Source organism: Lemur catta, chromosome 5 (genome assembly GCF_020740605.2).
Source record: "Lemur catta isolate mLemCat1 chromosome 5, mLemCat1.pri, whole genome shotgun sequence".
NCBI classification, from domain to species: Eukaryota; Metazoa; Chordata; class Mammalia; order Primates; family Lemuridae; genus Lemur; species Lemur catta.
In genome coordinates this window covers 5,875,269-5,902,146 of record NC_059132.1, presented here as the reverse complement: position 1 = coordinate 5,902,146, position 26,878 = coordinate 5,875,269, and the positions used below count along the sequence as shown (strand labels likewise).

The window sequence follows — 26,878 nt, the reverse complement described above, 5'->3', positions numbered from 1 at the left end:
TAAATTTTTTTAGAAAGCACTTAATATAGAAATATTGAGATTATTGAGATAATTTTAAAAATTAAACTTTCCATTAACTATTTAAGTACTAATTCTTTCTTCCTGGTTGTTTCAAGATCAACCCTTTTCTTATCTTGTTAAAAATATTACCAGACTTATTAGGAAAATTTAAATCAGGACAAGTTCTTGGCTAAAGGCAAAATACTTCTCCTTTGTGAGTCGCTATTCTTCCTACTAACAGCAAACAAAGCACATGTTATGCTTCATGGTCAAAATGTAGTAACAACTGGACAACACAGAATCCCCAACATGGATGAAGCAGAAATGACCACAAGCTAGCAACAAGAACATTTACAATTATGGAAAGAATACCCTTCCTGATAGAAGATAGGGAAAGATCAGTATTTTCAAGTAATATTGCAGTCTTTCATATCTGCACTCCAAAAAGTTGAAGACACTCTAGAGCATTTAAGATTATCATATTATTGAGTACTCTTACAATCAACATCAATATACTATTTCATTTGTAATCCATATCTATATAGTTAGTAAATCCTATCCTGTTTAACATTACAACAGAACTAAAAAAACCATAATCCACTGGTTTATCCAAAGCTCTAAATAAAAACCCATTCATATTCAAATGATAGTACTTTATTTATTAATTTGTCTTCCTTGTTATAAAGGGGCAAACACCATCATCACAAAAATGAGCGAACACACACAGGGCTAAGTCTTTCAAAAAGGAGTAAAGCCAGGGTGCCGTGGCTCATGCCTGTAAGTAATCGCAGCATGTTGGGAAGCCGAGGCGGGTGGATCACTCAAGGTCAGGAGTTTGATACCAGCCTGGGCAAGAGCGGGACCCTGTTTCTAATAAAAATAGAAAGAAATTAGCGACCCAACTAAAAATATATAGAAAAAATTAGCTGGGCATGGTGGCGCATGCCTGTAGTCCCAGCTACTTGGGAGGCTGAGGCAGAAGGATTGCTTGAGCCCAGGAGTTTGAGGTTGCTGTGAGCTAGGCTGACGCCACAGCACTCTAGCCCAGGCAACAAAGTGAGACTCTGTCTCAAAAAAAAGAAAAGAAGGCTGGGCAAGGTGGCTCATGCCTGTAATCCTAGCACTCTGGGAGGCCGAGGCAGGAGGATTGTTTGAGCTCAGGAGTTCGATACCAGCCTGACCAAGAGCAAGATCCTATCTCTACTAAAAATAGAAAGAAATTAAATGGACAGCTAAAAAAATATATAGAAAAATTAGCCGGGCATGGTGGCGCATGCCTGTAATCCCAGCTACTCGGGAGGCTGAGGCAGGAGGATCCCTTGAGCCCAGGAGTTTGAGGTTGCTGTGAGCTAGGCTAACACCATGGCACTCTAGTCTGGGCAACAGAGTGAGACTCTGTCTCAAAAAAAAAAAAAGAAAAAAGAAAAGAAAAAAAAGAAAGGCCGGGCGCGGTGGCTTACGCCTGTAATGCTAGCACTCTGGGAGGCCGAGGCGGATGGATTGTTTGAACTCAGGAGTTTGAGACCAGCCTGAGCAAGAGCGAGACCCCGTCTTTACTAAAAACAGAAAGAAATGATCTGACCAACTAAAAAATATATATAGAAAAAATGAGCCGGGCATGGTGGTGCATGCCTGTAGTCCCAGCTACTCGGGAGGCTGAGGCAGAAGGATTGCTTAAGCCCAGGAGTCTGAGGTTGCTGTGAGCTAGGCTGACGCCACGGCACTTACTCTAGCCTGGGCAAGCGAGATTCTGTCTCAAAAAAAAAAAAAAAAGAAAAAGAAAGAAAGAAAGAAAAATGAAAAATCAGGAAAAAATAATTTAAATCCAAACTAATCTAATTTCATATTCATTTTGGTCTTAATTTATGTACTTTTCTTACACAAATGTTTCCAAGTATGCGCATTTTTTAAAAATTGCTAAATGTTACAATTTTTTTGTGAATTTCATTTTATGTCACAAAGCATAGTATCATTCATATATCCCCTGTTTAAAAAAAATTAAAAGACACTATGGGAGCCAAGTGAGGTGGCTCACACCTGTAATCTCAGCATTTTGGAAGGCCGAAGTGGGAGGATCCTTTGACGCCAGGAGTTGGAGATCAGCCTGGATAATGTAGTGAGACCTCATCTCTACAAAAAATTCAAAATTAGCTGGGTGTGATGGTGCGCACTTGTTGCCCCAGCTACTTGGGAGGCTGAGGCAATAGGATCACTTGAGCCCAAGAGTTCAAAGTTGCAGTTAGCTATAATCATACCACTGTATTCTAGCTTGGGTGACAGAGCGAGACCCTGTCTACAAAAATAATAATAAATTAATTCAAAAAAATTTTTAAAAGACAGTATGGGGGGCCAGGAGCAGTGGCTCACGCCTAGCACTCTGGGAGGCCGAGGCAGGTGGATGGCTCAAGGTCAGGAGTTCGAGACCAGTCTGAGCAAGAGCGAGACCCCGTCTGTACTAAAAATAGAAAGAAATGATCTGGACACAGCTAAAAATATATATAGAAAAAAATTAGCCAGGCATGATGGCACATGCCTGTAGTCCCAGCTACTCCGGAGGCTGAGGCAGAAGGATCGCTTCAATCCAGGAGTTTGATGTTGCTGTGAGCTAGGGATGCCACAGCACTCTAGCCCGGGCAATAGAGCGAGACTCTGTCTCAAAAAAATAAATTAAATTAAATAACATAAAATAACATAACATAACATAACATAACATAACATAAAATAAAATAAAATAAAATAAAATAAAATAAAAAAAGACAGTATGGGGGAAAGTTATGTTGAGACAAGGTAGAACAAAAGGGAAATTATAATCCAATTTATGCAATAAGATCATCTCATAAATTAGAATTAAGCAGATAAACTGGACACTAAAAATTATACCTGCTTTCACAATTATGAGCCCATATAAAGACAGTCAGAGGCAGACACACACACCATCATCCTTAGTCTTACTTCTCTTACTCAAAGAACAATAGCCAGTTGTATATAAAAGCTCAAGTATTTTACTCCAGGAAAATATCCAGAAGAGATGAAGGACAGGTAGGAAGGGACCAGAACAAACTACACAGACAATGCCTGGCAGAAGATGTTCAAAATGTAATGAACACCACAGAAAATGATGGGATGGACACAGAACTGCTTTTTTTCATGGGTAACTAAGGGTAAACACTGCCTCTTCCTTATAGCATAATTATCTCTTCACACAAAGTAACCTTAAGAGATATATATTTATCTGTCCCAGATTCCCTAGAGACAGACTGTTCTGTTTTACTTCTTCATTCCTTTGAAATACTTACTATCATCTCCAACAGGACCTGCTGAACACTGTGCTGGGGGATCCCGTGCCAGGTCATTCAACTCCTTCAGAGAGAAGAAAAGAAATTTATTCAACCTAAATGTAACTTTTATCCATTAATAAAATTTATACAGTTACCAATATTCTCTGTCCTACTGGTAGAGCTCTTTTAGAAGCATTCCTTCATAGTCAGAGAGAAGTAGACTGGTGAATCTTTAAGTTAAAGTATTTTGGATTCGTCAATGTAAATGAATGTTTTTAAAAGTGGGTCATTTTTGCTTTGTAGGTAAATATGAAAAGGAAGGTAAACAAGTATCGTGTACTAATTTTGTGAGCAACAAAAACTGTTTTAAGGTAAAAATTTCATTCGTTACCTTTCAAAAAAGATTCAAGGCCAATTTTTGTACCTCAAAACTATTACGTTACACTTGGATAAGCTCTTGAAGTCATAAATGTTCCAGAATTATACTGGACCATCTGACAAGATGTTAATATGTTTTCAGCTGATGTTCGCTCCCAGGGTTCCAAAGGTAATAGAAGAAACTTTGAAAGAGTATGTTTTAAAAGTCTGACTGAAGTAATAAAACTCACCATAAAGCTTTCTAGTCAGAGACTGATCAACCTGTGATAATGCTCTACAAACAGATGTCAGCTTCTTAGCTATTTTAACATAAAGCCCAGAAACTTGAGACTTGTTATTGGGTGAGGATGCCTAAAAATCACAAGGCAGGAAATCATACTATATTCCATTTCCCCTCAGCTTGGTTTTTGAGATAAAAACAAGTTCTGGGGAAAGACTAGTTTTAGATTACATTTTAAAACTGTAACAGTTATAAGAGTAAAGTCTAATATTTTTTAAATGCAATAAAACTATTAAGACCTATAAATGAGTTTTATAAAGGTATGCTTTTAAATTTATTTTTAAATTTGCTGTACAAATTTTTTTCTATAAATCCCTTCCTCAGAGTTAAGTTACTCAACCAGTCATTTTAGTACAGCAATTACACTGTTTTATCTTATTTGTATGTTTGGAGTACAAAGGAGTACAAAGCATTAAGTACAGAAACAAGTTTGAAAAAAAAAAAAGTGGCACTGGAATTGAGATAAAGATTAACAACATCTAACTTTCTTAAGTATCTCAATTTTTGGATTCTGTATCTTCCTATAACAGAGATTTCCTGCCCATCTCCAAAAAAAAAAAAAAATAGCCTACTGTACAGTTCCCATTCCCAAATGTTACTGGCAATACAGGTCAGTATAACTAAGAACGCTTGCTTGATTTAAGACACTGCTATAGCAACAGGTTGCTAGTAAAATATAATTTGAATTTAACAAGCTATCCTGAAGTCCTAGCATGTTCATTAAATGGAATTTTACTTTTGATTTAGCTTTAATCTTTTGCTCCTTTCAAATTGAGTTACTTTTTTTCCACGCTGAATGACATCAAGGTTTAACCCCGAGAGCTAAGATTTATCTAAGCTGAACATAAGATCCATCAGTCCATTTCATGAGCCAGTATGATATAATAAATTTTGAAACCTTAACCCAAACTTAGGCTAATAGACATTTAACACACTCATTCAACACTTCTTGGTTCAAGGCACTAATATGGATGAATCTCAAAGGCATAATGCTAAGTGAAAGAAGCCAGACATAAAAAAAGACTACATACTGTATGATTTCATTCATACAACATTCTAGAAAAAGACAAAACTATAGTGACAGAAAGTAGATCAATGGTTCCAGTGGCTGGGGGAAGTTGGAAGGAAACTGACTATAAACAAACATGATGAAACTTTGGGTGATAATGGAAAAAGTCTTTATCATGACTTTGGTAGAGACTGCACAGCTCTATGTATACTTGTCAAAAATCAAATTGTACACTCAAAATGGTTGAATTTTACTATACACAATACTGAATATTACCTCAAAGTTGTTTATTTTTAGAAGCACATAACCATTCATCTTTGCCTGTGCATAAAATATCTCTAAAGAATACAAAAAAGGCTGGGCACGGTGGCTCACGCCTATAATCCTAGCACTCTGGGAGGCTGAGGCAAATGAGGATCACTTGAACTCAGGAGTTCGAGACCAACCTTAGCAAGAGCGAGACCCCAATTCTACTAAAAATAGAAAAAATTAGCTGGGCGTGGTGGCATGCACCTGTAGTCCCAGCTACTCGGGAGCCTGAGGCAGGAGGATTGCTTGAGCTAGGCTGACACCACAGCACTCTAGCCTGGACAACGGATTAAGACTCTGTCTCAAAAAACAAAAACAAAAACAAAAAACCCCACAGAAACTAGTTAATAGTAACTACTATTAACTTCAGGAAGGAAAAGCTTGCTGTGGGGGTGAGAACAGGAATTGTATATATTCCTTTCATACCTTTTGAATTTTATAAAAAGTATATGTATTGCCTATTTGAAAAATAAATTACCATTTCTAACTGTAAATTTGGATTAAAATAAAATACCTATTAAAAGTTGTCACATCTGGAGGATAATCTAAATAGTGAAAACTCAGTTACACTGAACATACAACTTATAAAAATTGATGTCTCTACATCAAGATGAAAACTGAAGCTGAATTTTAAAATTTAATAAAGGTACAGATCTAGACAGAATAAGTGGGCAGAAAAAAAAAACACCCGAATATATCAGGCTGCGTTTTAACAGTTGGCTTTAAATCTACACATTAATTTCTCCAAGTTTCTATTTTATAAGAAAATGTATTCAGAGTTGTCTTGTATATCATATAGCAAATTATACATTACTGAGACTGAAAGTAGGGCTAGAACAAAATCCAAAACCAAGGAATCAGTCTGTTTACTGAAAAATTTCTTTTGTGTAGGAACAGTACTAGAGAAATAAAGTACAGCCAGCCCTTTGTACCTGTAGGTTCTGCATCCATAGATTTTGGTACCCGAGGAAGGTCCTAGAACTTACCTTCCATGGATACTGAGGGAGGATTGTATATATAATTTAGAAAAAGTGGCAGTAGGGAACTTTGATAGATAAGGTAGAAAATCCTCTATTTATAGAAAGATTTTCTATTCTAACTTTCCTTGAAATCTAAAAAAAATTAAATATTTCACTCACTTTAAACATCTCTTTGTTGCTGTATACTCACTTTGTTTATAGGAATACAGAAGAACTAAAATCTTTAAAAATCAACAGATATAAATAATTTTGATTCTCTGAAACTAACCTAAGTGTTTTTCATCTTAAACAGCCCCAAAACCTTACATTAATTAATTGAACTATTTTCAAGTAATATTTAACTTGCTATAAACTTTTAAATATTATTTCCTACTCTCTTTTTCGGCTTAAGAACATTTCTAATGCAGAGACAAACAGGGATAATAGTGACCTTATGTTATTCCGTAAGAATACCTATTTTCCAAAGAACCAGTTCCTATTTAAAACAGACCATTAAATAAAGTAGAACACTAAAACTTCCAAAAGCCTGAGATATTGCTATATTACAACACTGCAGCAAAAAGAAAGGAACCTTCCTAATTCTTTAAGGGATAGGCATCCTGCAAGATATGTGCAGATTTCCCTTTCACTGTATCTGTAAGTCAGCAACTTAAGCCATTAATTAGTTGGTAAAAATTAGTGATTCTTACTAGATATTTGTAAATAATCCTCCTTGCCTCCTTAGCAATTACGAAACAAAATAAAGACGGCACGGAAAAGATTTGTTTTACCCTTTGTCTTCACCCTATGGCATAAGGTAAAAGGAACAAGATAGGAAACTGAAAGGGGTTTAATAGTTCTGAATATTACTATACAAATCAAGGATCTTTGGTGGTTAAAAGATTTAAACAGAGATTATGGTTCACATAATTATAATTTCAGGGTCAGAAGCCATCATTTAGACCTGTTCTCAATTTTACAAGAAAATAAAATACATAGTAACTAACCCAAGCATAAGGATTTGGGTCTTCTCCTACTGTAGTCCCCAACCCCCAGCCCCCAGGTACCAGTCCAGCCTGTGGCCTGTTAGGAATTGGGCTGCACAGCAGGAGGTGAGTGGCAGGTGAGCCAGCGAAGCTTCATCTGTATTTACAGCCGCTCCCCATCACTTGCACCACTGCCTGAGCTCTGCCTCCTGTGACATCAGCAGCTGCATTAGACTTTCACAGGAACTTGAACCCTACTGTAAACTGCGAAAGTGAGCGACTTAGGTTGTGCACTCCTTATGATAATCTAATGCCTGATGATCTGAGGTGGAGCTGAGGCAGTTATGCTAGCACTGGGGAGCAGCTGCAAATACAGATTACCATTAGCAGAGAGGTTTGACTGTACAATAAGTGTCATGCGTTTGTTATCATCCCAAAACCATCCCACCCCCACCCCTGTCCGTGGAAAAATTGTCTTCCATGAAACCCGTCCCTGGTGCCAAAAAAGTTGGAGACCACTGTTCTACTATACTGTGCTTCTTTAATCTGGATCTAAAATATTAGATACGCACAAGTTAGAAATGTCTGAGCATTTACATGTTGCTCAGGAAATTGGGCTGAACATCCTTGAAGATTACTGAACTGCAAAGAAAGGTTAGACCAGTAGTTCTCAAAACTGAGATCCTGGCATAACATCATCACCATCATAAGGAAATTTACTACAAATGCAAATTCACAGACTCCACACCACAATTATTTAGTCAGAAACTCTGAGGTGGAGCCAAACAATCTGTGTTTTAACAAGGCCCCCAGGAAATTTTAATGGCACCAAAGCTTGATTACCTTTATGTTTGACAAGTTAAAAAAGCATCAGAGACAAAAGGTGATGCTAGAAAACCCACTACTAGCATGATCTGAAGAGAAAGGAAAGGAAGGGTGAAGACAAAATGGCAAAAAATAAAAAAGAAAGGGGTGAGACTAAGAAAGACAAGGTGTGTTCCAGGTTTTCAAGACAGATTGAAGGGGAGCAGTCGGTCATTACTATAGAACTGCATTCTCCCTACTCCAATCCTATCTTACTAGAGTTGCAACAGAAACATTAATTTTTACTACCCACTTATGTGCCCAATACTTAAGCTAATACTTGAAAATACCTGCTTGCATATGTAAAATTACCAACTTTTAAAACTCAGGAAATATTAGTACCTCATAATAATTATCTTAGATGAGTTTAAAATAGAAATAATATAATTTCTGACATCATCAAATTATCTGGAGCTGAAAGACTTAATTCCTTGGCACCCCAAAATATTTTCTATTTCTCTCTTAATATTGCTACCTCCTAGTATAAAGGCAGAGAAATTGATGGAAATATGTATCAATCTTTCTCTAAAGTGAATATAAGAAGTGATAACTTTATCTGAGAGATTAAAGTCTGTATTCTCTTTAAAAAATTCAAAGCAACTGAAAGTATAGAAAATACCCACCATGAACCTACCACCCAGCTTTGCCCAATCTTAACACTGTCATATTAGCTTTGGATCTTAAGAAGTCCCCTGTGTACCCTGAAGTAATGAATATGATGAATATAGTGTTTATCATTCCCATGTATTCTTTTATACCTTTCTATGTGTCCATAAATAAGGTAGTATTGTTTTCATGTTTTTAAACTTTTATTTAGAAAGTGTTACATGGTAAGTATTCTTCTATACTTTGCTTTGCCGTCAAAATACTGAGGTATTTTTCCATGAAGATACACAGGTAGGTCTAGTTTATTCCTTTTTCTATTGCTGTTTATTTTGCTACTGTATGTCTAAACCACAACAAATCCTTTCTTTATTTGATGGATATTTAATTATTTCCTATTTTTCACTATTACAATGATTCGATAAATATTCTTCTTTATTCATGTACACACACAAGTTTCTCTAGGTAAAAATTTAAATTTAGGCTGGGCGCAGTGGCTCACGACTGTAATCCTAGCACTCTGGGAGGCCCAGGCAGGTGGATCGCTCAAGGTCAAGAGTTCAAGACCAACCTGAGCAAGAGCAAGACCCCATCTCTACTAAAAATAGAAAGAAATTATCTGGCCAACTAAAATATATATAGAAAAAATTAGCCGGGCATGGTGGCACATGCCTGTAGTCCCAGCTACTCGGGAGGCTGAGGCAGGAGGATTGCTTAAGCCCAGGAGTTTGAGGTTCCTGTGAGCTAGGCTGACGCCACGGCACTTACTCTAGCCAGGGCAACAAAGTGACACTCCGTCTCAAAAAAAAAAAAAAATTTAAATTTAACTAAAAAGCACTAATCCTCGCCTCCCCTTTTTAACTGTTATTTTCTTGTCAACCTTATAATGTTTCATACAAAAAATTATTTGCTATTTATTAAGCTATTTCAATTATTAAAGAGAAATTTTCCTCAAAATGGATCGTTTTCTAAGTTTAAAAAACTCTAAATGGCCTTCATTTCAATAACTAGTTCAATCAAAACACTGCATGGAAATTTTTATGCTGCAAATATTGAAAACTAAGCATATCTCATGTGAAAATATATAAATGAAAATAAGGATCCATGAGGATTATAAAGGTTATTCCATAACCTGGTTATGTTCTTGCTGATATTAGTAGGGGCAACAGGCAGAATTCAGGTTTTCTAAATGTTAATATTCTTTGATGTTTTTTCATCATTATGCTCTTAAGTAATTTTAAACCAAGTCACTCAACTCCTCCAGATCAGAGTTTTCATATCTGTAAAACAAAGGAGTTAGACTGAAACAGAAATTTACAAAGCATGGTTTGGTTTAAGGGTCAAATAAGTTCGGGAAATGTTATACTCCACATCCTTATATATCAGAATATTCAGGGTCCTATAAAAGTCCTGCATAAAGAAAACACCATTGTTTGGACACAGAACCAGCCTTCACCTCTTCCTTGAACTCCCCCTTCCCCACCCAAGATTTTATTCCCACAAATGTCTAATGTCTGTGGGAAGGTCAGAAATAAATTTGAAGGAACCACGAGAAATATACCTTTTTATCCTAGACATGGAAATGTTATAGTTTTATGAAGAAAAGCCTTTCAAGCATGACATAGAGAAATCTACACAACACAGCTCAAACTACGTTGTAGTCATTTCTCTTATCTATATCAGCTCTACACTATAAACTACTCCAAAATGTTTTAAGAGAATCTTTAAACCAAGAGAGGCCAGGCATGGTGGCTCCCACCTGTAATCCCAGGACTGCGGGAGGCCAAGGTGGGAGGATCACCTTGAGGCTGAGAGTTTAAGACCAGCCTGGGCAATACAAGGAGACACCAACTCAACAAAAATTTTTTTAAAAAGGCAAGACAAAGCTCATGCTTGAGTAGCTTGACAGATATGGTTAATACAAGATAAAGTCTTTCCAAGGCAGATCACATTTCTATGAATTCTGAGTTCTTTTTTTTTTTTTAAGTTACTTCTGTCAGGTTCCAGGAAATCCTTAAAAATATTATACTATTTGTATGACAACACTGACAGCTTCCAGTAATGATCAAATATATAGCTGTCAGGTGTGGTGGCTCACTCCTGTAATCCCAGCAAGTTGGGAGGCTGAGGTGGGATCACTTGAGACCAGCCTGGATAACACAGCAAGACCCCCATTTAAAAAAGAAAAGAAAAGAAAAGAAAAGAAAAAAATTAGCAGTACATGGTGGTATGTGCCTGTAGTCCCAGCTACCTGGGAGGCTGAGGCAGGAGAATCGCTTGAGCCCGAGTCTGAGGCTGCAGTGAGCTATGATTGTAACACTGCACTCTAGCCTTGGTGACAGAGTGAGATCTTGTCTCTTAAAATACATTAACAGGCAGGGAGTGATGGCTCATGCCTCTAATCCTAGCACTTTGGGAGGCTGAGGCCAGGCGTTCAAGACCAGCCTTTACAAAAAATAATTAAAAAAAAATATTAGGTGGGCATGGTGGCACATGCCCTGTAGTCCCATGTACTCGGGAGGCTGAGGCAGGAGGATCACTTGAGCCGAGGAGTTTGAGGTTGCAGTGAGCTATGATAATGCCACTGCACTCCAGGCCAGGCAACAGAGCAAGACCCTGTCTCAAGAAAAAACAAAGACAACAAAAAATATATATATAGTTGATATTTAGTTTCTGGCTTAAAATAGTTTTTCTAGGTAAAAAGGGGGAAAAGAGATTTTTCTCATGAAGCACATCCCTTTCAAAAGGAAATGATTATGCCACATAAAGATAAAAGCAAAATCTGTCATTTTTACAACCTAATCTGTTATACAAAACTTAGATAAAAATTGAAAGGTTATCACACCCAGAAGGTAAAGCTAAGCAAGGTACCTTATTGTATTTATACTCATGAAATAAATGATCTCAAATTCTGCTTAGCAAAAAGAGATCTTGATTACCCTAAGGTAAAACAAGCAATTCAGAGAACTATAGACATTTTATAGAAAATTTTTCCTTTAGCCTCATGACTGACCATAAGTACACAAACAGGGATATACTTTAAAAGGGGCTGAAGGGTGCTGGAATCAGGAAGTCAGAGAATAACGAGGTTTATCACTGTTCAGTAAGCAGGAAAAGTCAGCTATGAGAGTAGCAGTGTTTTTTTTTTGTTTGTTCGTTTGTTTTTTTGAGACAGAGTGTCACTTTGTTGCCCTGGCTAGAGTGAGTGTGGTGGCATCAGCCTAGCTCACAGCAACCTCAAACTCCTGGGCTTAAGCGATCCTACTGCCTCAGCCTCCCCAGTAGCTGGGACTACAGGCATGCGCCACCATGCCCGGCTAATTTTTTCTATATATATTTTAGTTGGCCAGATAATTTATTTCTATTTTTAGTAAAGACAGGGTCTCGCTGTTGCTCAGGCTGGTCTTGAACTCCTGACCTCGAGCCATCCACCCGCCTCGGCCTCCCAGAGTGCTAGGATTACAGGCGTGAGCCACCGCGCCCAGCTGAGTAGCAGTTTTTAAAAGTTAATGAGTTCAGATTTATATTTCTATCAAATAAATTGCAGTTGAGTTACAACATTCAAATTTGTCTACCATGTTTAAAGTTTCACAAAGGAAAAGCCAGTACGAAACTCTGACAATGCATATAATTAGCCCAGTTTGAACTGAGATTAAAAATAAAATTCACGCTAGACCCCAATTTTTATCTATCTTCACAATAGCACAGCTTTGGTTTTATGATAAAACACATCAACACCAATATTTCCAATTAGAAAGATTAGTGTTCACATACCACTTTTTAGGATGAAAAAAATCTTAACTTTTTTAGTGCCCCTGGAGCTCCTTTTTCCAGGAAGCTACTTAATTCATTAACTGTATTATATAAATCTAGAATCACATATGGTATTGTATAGTTATATTTCATTTTGAAATTTTTATCCACAACTATCAAAAGTTAACTTCTAGGGCTGGGCATGGTGGCTCATGCCGGTATTCCTAGCACTTTGGGAGGCCAAGGTGGGAGAGGACTCCTTGAGGTCAGAAGCTCAAGACTAGCCTAAGCAAGAGTGAGACACCATCTCTACTAAAAATAGAAACAAATCAACTGGGCAATTAAAAATAGAAAAAAAAATTGTCTGGCGTGGTGGCGCATTCCTGTAGTCCCACCTACTCGGGAGGCTGAGGCAGGTGATCACTTGAGCCTAGGAGTTTGAGGTTGCTGTGAGCGAGGCTAATGCCATGGCACTTTAGCCCAGTCAACAGGGCGAGACTGTCTCAAAAAAAAAAAAAAAATTAACTTCTGTACACTCCCACCTATACCCCTTGAATGTTTAAAATATAAATATATTAAAATATAAAATATAAATTCTTTGAATGAGAGACAAGCTATATCATATTCTTCACTGTATTCCCTAGAGACTGGAACAAAAAAGGCACTCAAATGTCTAAATGAGTGGGTAAATGCCTACCACACACTACCAAGCAGAATTGGTGCTGAAACACTTACAAATGGGAAGACAAATAAAAGCACATAAACAATTTCCAAAAGAAGTCCAGTCCATTCAGCCTAATCACCTACTGTGTCAAGAAACAGAAAGTTAGTCTACGATACAGAATATATTAAGATTTACTTATTGAACCTGAATGAAAAAGGCATTTGGAGTAAAACTAAATAATACCAGAGAACAAGGAATCTCTTTCTTTGAGCACTTCAGCAGCAACCATTTAGATAGAAATGTCCAGCTATAAAGACAATACAATCAGTCATGCTTCCAGGCATGGTAGTTTGAGCCTGTAATCCCAGCTCAGGTGGGACGATTGCCTGAGGCCAGGAAGGAGTTCAAGACCAGCCTGGGCAAAACTGCAAGACTTCATCTTCAGGGAAAATATATATGTATATAATTTCAGTACATTTTTGACCAAAACATCATTATGTACCACATGACTATATTCTCTTCATTACTGAAGATCAAGAACCTTTCCTGTTTCACCAATTTGAACTACCATTTACTCATTTCAAAACTTTATGTTTTCAAATTGACAAATAAAATTATATATTGATAAATATAATTATATATATTTATCATGCACATATTTTTCTGAAATATGTTGTACATTGTGGAATAGCTAAATTGAGCTAATTAACACATGTATTACCTCATACGCATTATCTCACATATTTTTTTTATGGTGAAAATACTTAAAGTCCACTCTCTCAGCAATTTTAGAGAACACGATATACTGTTATTAACTATAGTCACCATGTAGTACAACGCATCCCTTGAACTTATTCCTCCATCTAACTGAAATTTTGTAGCTGGGATTTACATGGTATCAAAAGCAGATCAGGCAAACTGCTGTTTTTTGCTACCAGCTCCTGGAACTGATGAACAGTGGTGGCTGAGTTATAAGGGCAGGTCTGACTCCACACAGGATCTGTCAGGAACTGAAATTCCCTCTATTTTTTACTTACTGAAGCAGTGATCTCTGCTCTCCACCACTCTATGTCCAAAATGAGGGTGGCACATAGCCAGTAGATGGGAAGTCCATGTGCTAATAGACAGATGGTGGAGTATCTATGCCAAAAGAATTCACCACTCACTAAACTCCAAAGAAAACACTGAAGTGCTAGGAAAAGAGCTTCCTTCCTGGCATTTGGGTGACCAGGATCCCCTCCACCAGCTGAATCCCACCTTAGTCAACAATTACATAGCAAACTAGAAACCTAAAGAACTTATTTGTCAGGGTTACTGCCACATTCTTCTATTACGTTAACACTAACCACTACGTGCCATAGTCCCAAGCTTGAGAAAATAGGGGAAAATGAATGCTAATATCATTATCTCGGTGTGATTCTGGGCTAATGTGGCAGGATAAAGGAGACCTCAAAAAGAGGTAAAAATAGCATTCTGCTTCCCACTACATAAAACTACAACCATCCAAAGAATCCACGTGAACTATTTTTAGTAAGTACCATAGGGATGCTTTAATACAATATGATGTTTTGAAATATAATACATAAAAGCTATTAACCTAGAACTTAAAATCCTTGAAACTTAAAAGTAATATTTCTCATGGACTTTAGTCTTCATTCTTTCAAAGCATGATCAGTTAAGTTTGTTTCGCAAATTCCCCAACACTAACCTAGAGAGTTGAAAATGATGAATCTGACCATGGTACATCATCCTATAGACTGACAATCTCTATAGAATGGGTGGATCAATAGTCAAATAAGCTGTTAAATTTAACTATGCTAGAAGACTGACCACACATTTACAAAACTATCTCAGATGATGAATCAAAGGGCAGAAAATACAACTCAAGTTAAAGAAAAAAAAAGCCAGAACCAACTTTCAAGCCTAGAAATATATTTCAGAAAACTTACTCAAAACACCAAATGACAGAAAAGATCTCTGTGTCTCCCTGAAACATTTCAGCCTCCAAAACTAGACACTAGACAGTATTAACAAAAGCGTGAATAGGTACAACTGAAGAAATGTCTTCTTAAAATTACATTTTATGTAAGCTTAGATATAGAAGCCCTTTGTCCACATTGAAAGCACTTGTGATGGCATCTGAGTATCTTTAACATAGTAATAGAAAGATTTACTACCGTCTTGGGGGAAGATATTACAGTGCCATGACAGTAAGAAAAATGAACGGTTTCTCTTTTCCTATGATAAAATTCATACACGAAAAGGATTGCCATGTTATCTGCAGCAAGGGTTGGAAGAGTGCCGTGGAGAAAATTCAAGTCCATAGTTAGGTTGGGAAAGGTTTGGTAGCAACAAGTAATACCTGTTTCAAAAATATTTTGTACTTTTATACAAAGCATAGCTCTGGTAAGCAGTTTTTAACATGGCAGATCTCATCAATTAACCTTCAGGGAATGTTTAACCCATAAAATCATTACAGTGGAGCTACTTGAGCATTCTAAGAGCATTTTTGAGGTTAATACAGAGGCAGCAAGCAGAGAAGCAGTTCTTTGCTATGATAATAGAAGTATGAAAACATGAATCAATTCCCTCCCACAGTCCCAAAAAAGCACAGCCTAGTCAGCCTCAAATCTCTTAATCTATGTGGGCTATCAAGACCATGACTTAAGTGAAAAGTCTCAGTAGGAACAAGGTTGGTGGTATAAAATTCTTCCTGTGACTCAATTTTATCTTTTATCTTTTTAATTTCTTTTCCTTAGACTCTCAGCACTAGGCTAAACAAAGCAACTTAGGAAGTTATTCTTAGAGGAAAAGACCAGGCCCCAAGTAAACAGCTATACTTCTCAAAACAATTACATTTTTAGGTTTCACATCCAATAAGCCTTTCCCTTCCCCTCTACTCCTCCTTTCTTCCCTCCCCCTCTTAATTGGTCAAACAAATTTGTAGAAAAACTTTTTGAATAAAAATGTAGTAAAAATGTTAATTTAGTGTTACTCAACCATTAGAATTGTTTTTAATGAATCCAAACAAGCAAAATTATACTACAAAGTTAAATCTATAGCATGTGACCCCATTCAAGAAGTGAATATGGTAAGACAACATTTATTACAATTTCTTCTGCAGTACACAATCTTCAAAAGCTGGGTATAGTGGCTCAAGCCTATAATCCTAGCACTCTGGGAGGCTGGGGCAAAAGGATCACTTGAGTTTGAGACCAGCCTGGGTAACATAGTGAAACCTCATCTCTACAAAAAAAATTTTTTTAATTAGATGGGCCAACATCTGCAGTTCCCACTACTTGAGAGACTCACCTGAGCCCAGGAGTTCAAGGCTGCACTGAGCTATGATAATGCCACTGTACTGCAGCCTGGGTGACAGAGTGAGACCCCAACTCTTAAAAATATCATTAAAAGAAAAGTTATTGCTTCCATGAAACAAGAACAAAATGCTTAAAACAAACAAATGGAATATTCTGAGAATGAAGAAAAGCTCAACTGAAACGCTAGAAGATAAAGTTTAGAAAGTCTTCCAGAAAGTAGATAAAAGTCAAAGATGGAAAAATAATCCAGGCGAGGTGGCTCATGCCTGTAATCCTAGCACTTCGGGAGGCCGAGGCAGGAGGATTGTTTGAGCTCAGGAGTTCCAGACTAGCCTGAGCAAGAGCGAGACCTCGTCTCTACTAAAAATAGAAAGAAATTATATGGGCAACTAAAAATATATATATAGAAAAAATTAGCCGGGCATGATGGCACATGCCTATAGTCCCAGCTACTCGGAAGGCTGAGGCAGGAGGATTGCTTGAGCCCAGGAATTTGAGGTTGCTGTGAGCTAGGCTGACACCAGGGCACTCTAGCCTGGGCAACAGGGTGAGACTCTGTCTCAAAAAAAAAAAAAGAAAAAAGAAAAGAAATTAGCTGGACAACTAAAAACATATAGAAAAAATTAGCCAGGCATGGTGGTGCATGCCTGTAGTCCCAACTACTTGGGAGGCTGAGGCAGAAGGATTGCTTGGGCCTGGAGTTTGAGGTTGCTGTGAGCTAGGCTGACACCACAGCACTCTAGCCCCAGCAACAGAGCAAGACTCTGTCTCAAAAAAAAAAAAAGAGAGAAAATATAAAGGACTAGTCCAGATGCTCCCCCAATTGATCACAGATCGCACAATCTCTATCAAAATTCCAACTGCCTTTTTTACAGAACTGGGCAAGCTGATCGTAAAATTCATATGGAAATGCAATGGACCCTGAAGAGCCAAAACAATTTTGAAAAAGAATAAAATTGGATTCACATCTCCCAATTTCAAAACTTAATATTAAAGGGAGTATGGTACTGGCATAAGAACAGACATAGAGATCAACGGAATAGAATTCAAAGTCTGGAAATAAACCCATACCTCTGCAGTTGATTAGTTTTCAAAACAGGTGTCAAAACAATTCAATGGGGGAAAACAAAGTTTTTTTGACAAGTGATCCTGGGATGACTGGATATTCACATGCAAAAGAATGAACTTGAATCCCTACCTCACACCATACTCAAAAATTAACTTAAAATGGGCCAGGCGTGGTGGCTCACGCCTGTAACCCTAGCACTCTGGGAAGCCAAGGTGGGAGGATCGCTTGAGGTCAGGAGTTCGAGATCAGCCTGAGCAAGAGCGAGACTACGTCTCTACTAAAAATAGAAAGAAATGATTTGGACAGCTAAAAAATATATATATAGAAAAAATTAGCCAGGCATGGTGGCACATGCCTGTAGTCCCAGCTACTTGGGAGGCTGAGGCAGTAGGATCACTTGAGCCCCAGAGTTTGAGGTTGCTGTGAGCTAGGCTGACGCCACAGCACTCTAGCTCGGGCAACAGAGTGAGGCTCTGTCTCAAATAATAATAATAACAACTTAAAATGGAGCAAAGACTACCACCTCACACCTTACTATCAAAAAAAAAAAATCAAAAACAAAAACAAAAAACCACCCACAGAAAATAACAAGTGATGGCAAGGATATGGAACCCTGTGCACTGTTGGTGAGAATGTAAAATGGTGCAGTCACTGTTGAAAAATGGTATGGCAGTTCCTCAAAAAATTAAACATAGAATTAACACATGATCCAGCAAGTCCGCTTCTCGGTATGTACCCAAAAGAACTGAAAGAAGCATCTCAAAGAGATATGTATACACCCCCATGTTCACAACAGCATTATTCACAATGGCTAAAATGTGGAGGCAATCTAAGTGTCCATCAACTGATGAATGGAGAAGCAAAATGTGTTATATATACATACAATGGAATATTATTTAACCTTTAAAAGGAAAGAAATTTTGACATCAGCCTAGATGAAACTTGAGGACATTATGCTAAGTAAAATAAGCCAGTCACAAAAAGACAAATACCACATGATTCCATTTATATGAGGTACCTAGAGTAGTAAAAATCACAGAAACAGAAAAGATGGTAGTTGTCAGAGGCTGCTGGGGAGGAGATGTGGAGTTACTATTTAATAGGTATAGAGTTTCCGTTCTAAAAGATGAAGAGAATTCTAGATATGTATGGTGGTAATAGTTGCACAACAATATATATGTACTCCACTGAACTGTATACTTAAAATGCTTGGAAGGTAAATTCTGTTACATGTATTTTACCACAGTAAGAAAAATTTTCTTAAATGGATCAAAGACCTAAATATACGAGTTAAAACTGTAAAAGTCTTATAAGGAAATTGGTGGAAAACTTAGTAACTTAAGCAACAATTTCTTAGATATGACATCAAAAACACAAGAAACAAAAGAAAAATTAGATAAATTGAACATCAAAGTAAAAACTTCTGTAAATCTACAAAGGGAAAAGGTAACCCATAGAATGGAAGAAAAATTTTGCAAATAACATGGTTGGTAAGGGTTTAGTACCCAAAATATATAAAGAACTCTTACAGCTCAACATTAAAAAGACAGCCTGATTTTAAAATGGGCAAAGGATTGGAATAGACATTTCTCTAAAGATACGCAAATGGCCAAAAAGCACAAGAAAAGATGTTCAACATCATCAGTCATTAGAGAAATGCAAATCACAATCCATCACTTAACACTCAGTAGGAATCCTATAATCAAAATAATAAAATAAGGCTGGGCCCGGTGGCTCACGCATGTAATCCTAGCACTCCGGAAGGCTAAGGTGGGAGGATCACTTGAGCTCAGGAGTTCGAGACCAGCCTCAGCGAGAGTGACACCCCATCTGTACTAAAAATAATAATAAAAAAAAAAATTAGCCAGGTATGGTGGTGCATGCCTGTAGTCCCAGCTACTCGGGAGGCTGAGGCAGGAGGATCGCTTGAGCCCAGGAGTTTGAGGTTGCTATGAGCTAGGCTGATGCCACGGCACTCTAGCCCGGGTAACAGAGTCAGACTCTGTCTCAAAGAGAGAAAAATGTGGTATGCCCTTACAATGGAACACTATTCAGCCATAAAAAGGAATGAAGTGTTGACACATACTACAACATCAATGAACCTTGAAAACACTATGCTAAATCAAAGAAGCCAGACACACAAAATGCCACATATTGGACAATTCCATTTATACGAAATATCCAGAATAGGCAAATAATCCATATAGATAGAAGTGGAGAGAAAAGACCAGTACAGGAAGCCAAACATCCAATAAAGTTCAAAAAAAAGGGAGAACAGAGAAAATGGAGTTAATGAAACCATCAATAAAATTATTCAAGAAAGTTTCTCAAAACTTCAGGATATGAATTTTTAGCTTGATAAGACCAACTGAATGTCTAGAAAAATAGATGAAAACTGACCTACATCACCATACACTCTAAAATTTCACAATGATAGGAACAAAGACAACATATAAGCTCTCAGAAAGGAAACTGGTCACATGTACACACAGGATCAGGAATTAGAATAGTTTTGCACTTATCAACAGCAATACTGGAAGCTAGGAATACAAAAAATACTGAATATAAATGTAGAAAGAGTTTTTGTTTTTTTGAGACCAAGTCTCACTCTGTTGGCCAGGCTAGAGTGCGGTGGTGTCAGCCTAGCTCACAGCAACCTCAAACGCCTGGGCTCAAGGGATCCTCCGGCCTCAGCCTCCTGAGTACCTGGGACTACAGGCATCAGCCAGCATATCCGGCTAATTTTTTGTTTCTATTTTTAGTTGTCAGGCTAATTTTTTTCTATTTTTTTAGTAGAGACAGGGTCTCACTCTTGCTCAGGCTAATCTCAAACTCCCGAGCTCAAACGATCCTCCCGCCTCAGCCTCCCAGAGCGCCAGGACTACAGGTGTGAGCCACCATGCCCAATCTATATAAGATATAAACCTTAAAATGAGTAAGTTAAAAATTTTGATGACCAGTGTGGTAGACAGACTCTCAGATGGCTTCCAATGATCCTTGCCTCCTAGTACTCTCACCCTTATGTAGTCCTCTCTCCCACATTGTACTGGGGTGGTCTGTGAGATTAGGTTATAAAAGACACTGTGGTTTTCATTTGTTGCTCTCTCTCTCTCTCTCTCTCTCTCCAATCACTCACTCTAAGAGAAGCCAACTGCCAAGTCCTAAGCACATCAGGCAGCCTCTGGAGAGATACATGTGGGGAAGAAATAAGTCCCCCAGTCCAACAACCCCCAAAGAACTGAGGTCTGTCAACAACCATGGGGGTGAGTTTGGAAGAGGATCCTCTAGCTTTCAGACAACTGCAGCCCCAGGCAAAAGCTTGGTAGTAACTGCAAAAGACCCTGAACCAGAACCAGAACTACCTAGATAGATATAAGCCATTCTCAGATTCCTGGCTTTCAGAAACTGTGTGAGATAAATGTTTGTTGTTTAAAACAGCTAAGTTTTGGGGTACTTTCATATGAGGCAATAGATAACTAATACAAAAAGGATAAATACATATTCTCAAAGTGTTTCCCAACAAATTACTTTCTCATTATAAGGGGAAAACAGTAACTCTATAGAGGAGTAGGGAACCCGGGTAGACATCACCATAATTAAGTGATGAAAGTAAAAATTCTCAGTAATGGGTCAAACTAAAATTGCACATTAACTGACAGGACACAAGGAAAAGAATCAAACCAAAATCATGCACCATTTGATAGGATGCAAAGGATGAGACACAGCATCGCTTCTGTGACAATACTGCCAAAGACGCATAGCCTGAATCTAACCACGAGGAAACATGAGATAAACCCAAACTGAGGGACACTCTACAAAATAACTGGACTGTAATCTTTAAAAGTGTCAAGGTCATGAAGTCAAGGAAAGACTGAGGAACTATTACAGATTCAAAGAGACTAAAGAGATATGATAACTAAACACAATGACTAACTATGTACTGGATCCTTTCCTCTAAAGGACATTATTGGGACAATTGGCAAAACTTGGAGTCTGAAGATTAGATGGCAGTAAGGTATCAAATGAAATTTCCTAATTTTGATGGTTGTACTGTGATTATGCAGCAGAACATCCTTATTTATGAGGCATACACATTAAAGTACTTGAGGTTTACCAGGTATCGTGTTGACAGCTTCCTCTGAAATGGTTAAAGAAAACAATGTGCTTTGTATTGTACTTGCAACTCTTCTGTAGGTTTGAAATTGTTTCAAAATTTTAGAAAGTTTAAAAAGAAAAACAAACCTGGGCTGGGTGAGGTGAGTCACGCCTGTAATCCTAGCACTTTGGGAGGCTGAGGCAGAAGGATTGCTTGAGGCCAGAAGTTCGAGATCAGCCTGAGTAAGAGCAAGACCCTATCTCTACAAAAAATAGAAAAATCAGCCAGGCATAGTGGCCTCTGCCTGTACTCAGGAGGCTGAAGTGGGAGAATTGCTTGAGCCCGGGAGTTTGAGGTTGCAGTGAGCTATGATGATGTCACTGAACTCTAGCCCAGGCCACAGGTCAAGACTCTGAAGGGGAGAACCCTACAACCCTAAAAAGCCCGTGGTTACTTTATTAGAATTTGGTGATTAAATGGTGTAATAGATTGAATAGCCCCCCAAAGATATGTGTAAATCCTAATTTCTGGGTCCTGTGAATGTTAACTTATTTGGAAAAAGGGTCTTTGCAGATGTAATTAAGTTTAGTAACAAATTCTTATAAGAAACAAAAGAGAAGATACACACAGAGAAGGTGACATGAAGATGGAGATAGAGATTAGAGTGATGTGACCACAAACCAAAGAAGCCAAGGAATGCTGACAGCCACCGGAAGTTGGAAGAAGCAAGGGAGGATTCTCCCCTACAGCATCTAGAGGGAGTGGAGCCCTGAAGATACACCCAGTTCATGGTCATTTATTATGGCCACCCAAGGAAACTTATACAAATGGTATAAATAAGAAGACATTTAATCTAAAGAAAATCACTCACTGCCATTAGTGTGCTATTTGTTTTTCTTTTTGTCTCCACTGCTTGTATCAAAATAGTGTGCTATTATTTTAAGAAATCTATTCCTAAAATCATATCATTGAGGTTTCTGTAAAAATCAACTTTGATTTCAAAGTTTTTACCTGACATAAGCCCTTAGGAAGTAGGCAAAGGGGCCGGGCGCGGTGGCTCACTCCTGTAATCCTAGCACTCTGGGAGGCCGAGGTGGGTGGATCATTTGAGCTCAGGAGTTCAAGACCAGCCTGAACAAGAGCGAGACCACCGTCTCTACTAAAAATAGACAGAAATTAGCTGGACAACTAAAATATATACAAAAAATTAGCCAGGCATGGTGGCACATGCCTGTAGTCCCAGCTACTCGGGAGGCTGAGGCAGAAGGATCACTTGAGCCCAGGAGTTTGAGGTTGCTGTGAGCTAGGCTGACGCCACAGCACTCTAGCCCAGGCAACAGACTAAGACTCTCTCAAAAAAAAAAAGAAAAGGAAAAAAAAGAAGTAGGCAAAGGAATACTATCTCTTATATTGGCATGATGCAATACAGGTGGGGGGGGTAAGTGCTCAAAGGACAGCAGCAGACACTTCTACTATAAGATAATGTTTAAGAGAATTGTTTTTGTAATTCTAGACTTACAAAAATATTACATGTATTAAAAACATTAACGTGACAGTATTTTAAAGTCTGTTGAAAAAGAAATTCAGTACCTTTCTGAATTTAGAAATATAAAACTTCATTATTTTCACATTAGGGCTTTTTCTTTCCCTTTTTTTGGGTTGGCATGGCAATGAAGTGAAATGCTAAACATACATTTAACACTGACACCTAAGATTTCAAGATTCAATTCCATGGCTCACCATTATTGGCTGGTTAAGACAGTGATAATATTTAAAAACCTTAAAAAAAAATAGCCCACCAAATCCAAGAATCACCTTCCTTCTGCAATGTTCCTCCAGTGCCCTCTATTGACAAAGTCTAACATTCTGTTCACTGCGAAGGTGAAAGAATCCAGCTCCTTACAGTGGAGCAGATACTGGAGGGTGAACTTGGAACTGATTAATAAATTGATAAGGTGGCAGATGTGTATCTATTTTTTGAGGGGGGAGGACAGGGTCTCTCACTCTATTGCCCAGGCTAGAGTGCAGTGGTGTCATCATAGCTCACTGCAACCTCAAACTCCTGGATTCAAGCGATCCTCCTGCCTCAGCCTCCAGAGCAGCTGGGACCACAGGCGCCTGCCACATGCCCAGCTAATTTTTTCTATTTTTTGTAGAGACAGGGTCTCACCATATTGCCCGTCTTGATCCTCCCACCTAGGCCTCCCAAAATGCTAGGATTACAGGCATGAGCCTCTGCTACCAGCCAGATGTATACAATTGATTTGTTCTTTTTCATTTTTGGATAATGCTCCATTGTATGCATATTCTACATTTTGTTTATAAATTCACTTATTGATGGACATTTGAGTTGTTTCCGGATTTGGGGTATTGTGAACAAAAATACCAGGCATATTTGTAAAGAACAAAATCAACAACAAAAAACTACTTTTCATGTACTCCGTAAGTGCCAAGCACTATTCTATCTTTCCCAACGACTTGAAGGCCATGTGACATAATCCGCATTCTATAGATAAGGAAGCTGAGGCTCAAGAAAATTAAGTGAATTAAACTTGGCTAAAGCCACAGTTCTTCCAAAATCCTACTATTTTTTTCTACCACACCACCTGATGTTGGCATTCACTTAATGTTGTTGACAAACATTGAATATCTACTATACATCAGGTAGTAGGAATACGAAGAATACGATATAGGAACTTTATAGGAATACAAAGAATAAGACAGAAACTTTGCTCACGAGAGCTCGTCTAGAGAGGGTAATAATCAATCATGTTTACATACTAAGAAACAATTCTACATTGCAACTTTGCCCGTATGCCTGGGGCACGCTTCCCAAAGAAGCCATTTCTGCTGGGTCTCCAAGTCTGAATAAAAAATTTAAGAGAAGGTGGGAGTGGAGTAAGATGACATTCTCTGTATAAGGAAAGGCACTTAAAAAGAGAATGATTCTGAGAAGGATCAACTAGAACTGTTTCAATTACAGCAGTACTTCCTATAAGATACTAGTATGTATTACAGTAATAAAAAAGCAGCAGTATTTGTTTGTAAATTTTATCGTTTTTTCTTGGAGACAGAGTCTCACTCTGATGCCCAAGCTAGAGTGCTGTGGCATCAGCCTAGCTCACAGCAACCTCAAATTCCTGGGCTCAAGCAATCCTCCTGCCTCAGCCTCCTGAGTAGATGGGACTACAGGCATGCACCACCATGCCCGGCTAATTTTTTCTATATATATTTTTAGTTGTCCATATAATTTCTTTCTATTTTTAGTAGAGATGGGGTCGCTCTTGCTCAGGCTGGTCTCAAACTCCTGAGCTCAAACAATCCACCCGCCTCAGCCTTCCAGAGTGCTAGGATTACAGGTGTGAGCCACCGCCCCCGGCCAATTTTATCATTTTTAATACATGTTCTTAAGAAATACTGCATTTTTTTTCCAGTTTTAAAGTAATTATTTGCCTGAAGAAACCTGCACACCAGAAAGCAAACAATGCCCACTTGTGCTCTGCCAGCTGTGTTCTCTGGTATAAGCAGCATTTAACCTCTGGTATCACTGTTTACTTGACCGTCACTGATCTATCCTATGCTTCCTGTCATCATTCCATGTATATTTTGGAAGTTAATCAAACCTTATTGTATACTAAATATTTCTAGTGTACTAACATATTCCCCATGGACTTATAACTAGAATAGAGAGGTTTTAGATGGAAAGCAGAGTCCTTGATTCTTTTTTTTGAGACAGAGTCTCGCTCTATTGCCCGGGCTAGTGTGCTGTGGCGTCAGCATAGCTCACAGCAACCTCAAACTCCTGGGCTCAAGCAATCCTCCTGCCTCAGCCTCCCAAGGAGCTGGGACTACAGGCATGAGCCACCATGCCCAGCTAATTTTTTTCTATATATATTTTTAGTTGTCCGGCTAATTTCTATTTTTTTAGTAGAGATGGGTGTCTTGCTCTTGCTCAGGCTGGTCTGGAACTCCTGACCTCTAGTGATCCTCCTGCCTCGGCCTCTCAGAGTGCTAGGATTACAGGCGTGAGCCACCACGCCTGGCCAGAGTCCTTGATTCTTAAGCGGAAGAAGTCAATTATTTAAAAATAAATACAAGCAAAGCATAGACATCTATTTTTCAGAAAAATTAGGTGACCTGTCCAGGATGGGACAATTAGTAATGTTAGCAGTACCCTAAATGCCCAAATATTCCAAAATGTGTAATCTGTATTCTTTGTTTTGCTATAACATATTTGTTTGAAACAAATTCTTATACTGTAATAAAAACAGTATACAATAACATTTAATGTAGCAAATAATGCAGGTTGCTTTTATTATGTAAGAAAAATACTATTCTTAAAACTGTTATTTTATAACAAAATGAAAAGACAGTTATTTCATCTTAATACTTTAAAATAATTTAATTTTTTTGCTTGTTGTATTATGTTTTGATTATATATTTTAATTAATTTATCTGTAATCTTTTGAACTGCCAATTTTAATACAAGAATCCATGATTTCATAAACTTTTGTTTGTATCCCATCAATAACACTAGTTTGACAAACATTCTAATAAAGTTAGGAAACACTAGATCTGAGATATCAGAAAGCAGTTTATCAGAAGCTAAGGGAAATAAATGATAACCATATTAACTGTTATAAAAATTTAAATAAAAACTGAGGTATCCATTGAATTTGGCAATTAAGTAATCATAGTGACCTTACTAAATAGTTCCAGAAGAGTGAATAGACTATTCTTTCAACAATTTTGGCACTGAAATGTCAGAGATGGGAGGGATAAAGATGAGGAAGGAAGTAGCTACAGTTGGGGGAGGGGAAGTTTAAAAAGTTCTTTTGCTGTTTTTAGGATGGGGGAAAACCTTGGATAAGATTGCATGCTGAGGGGAGTTAGAGAAAAGATTTGGAACTATGAAAGCAGGTACAGTTACTAAAGAGGCAAGGATTGGAAGAAAGAAATAGGATGGAAAGCAAAAGTTAGTTTGGCAAAGGGAAAAGTAAAGTTTCTCCAAAGACAACAGGGGAGAAGAGTGATGACTAAAACAGGTAAATCTGGAAAGACAGTGGCTCTATAGTTAAGACTGCCTGCATCTGAATCCTGGCTCTTCCTACATTACTATATAATCTTAGGCAAGTTTATTTCTCCACATGTTTTCTCATCTAACCTGGGGAGAATAGAATTCTCAAAGGATTGTTGAAAAGATTTAGTCATTCCTGATATTATACATAGTATTCTAAAGATGATAGCTTGGACTTTTTTGTTGTTGTTGCTTTTTAAAAAATGCCTCTAAGGAAATCTGAAAGAATTCAC

At 37.9% G+C, this 26,878-nt stretch overlaps 1 protein-coding gene across 2 annotated transcripts in view; it reads right to left on the bottom strand.

Moving 5' to 3' along the window:
- Positions 1-26,878, bottom strand: part of UBE2D2 (ubiquitin conjugating enzyme E2 D2) — a 41,026-nt gene that overhangs the window by 7,622 nt on the left and 6,526 nt on the right. For both annotated transcript variants that reach the window (XM_045550945.1, XM_045550946.1), the window contains exon 2: positions 3,297-3,360. In XM_045550945.1, the coding sequence (XP_045406901.1) occupies positions 3,297-3,360 (64 nt within the window). The remainder of the gene's footprint in view (positions 1-3,296; positions 3,361-26,878) is intronic.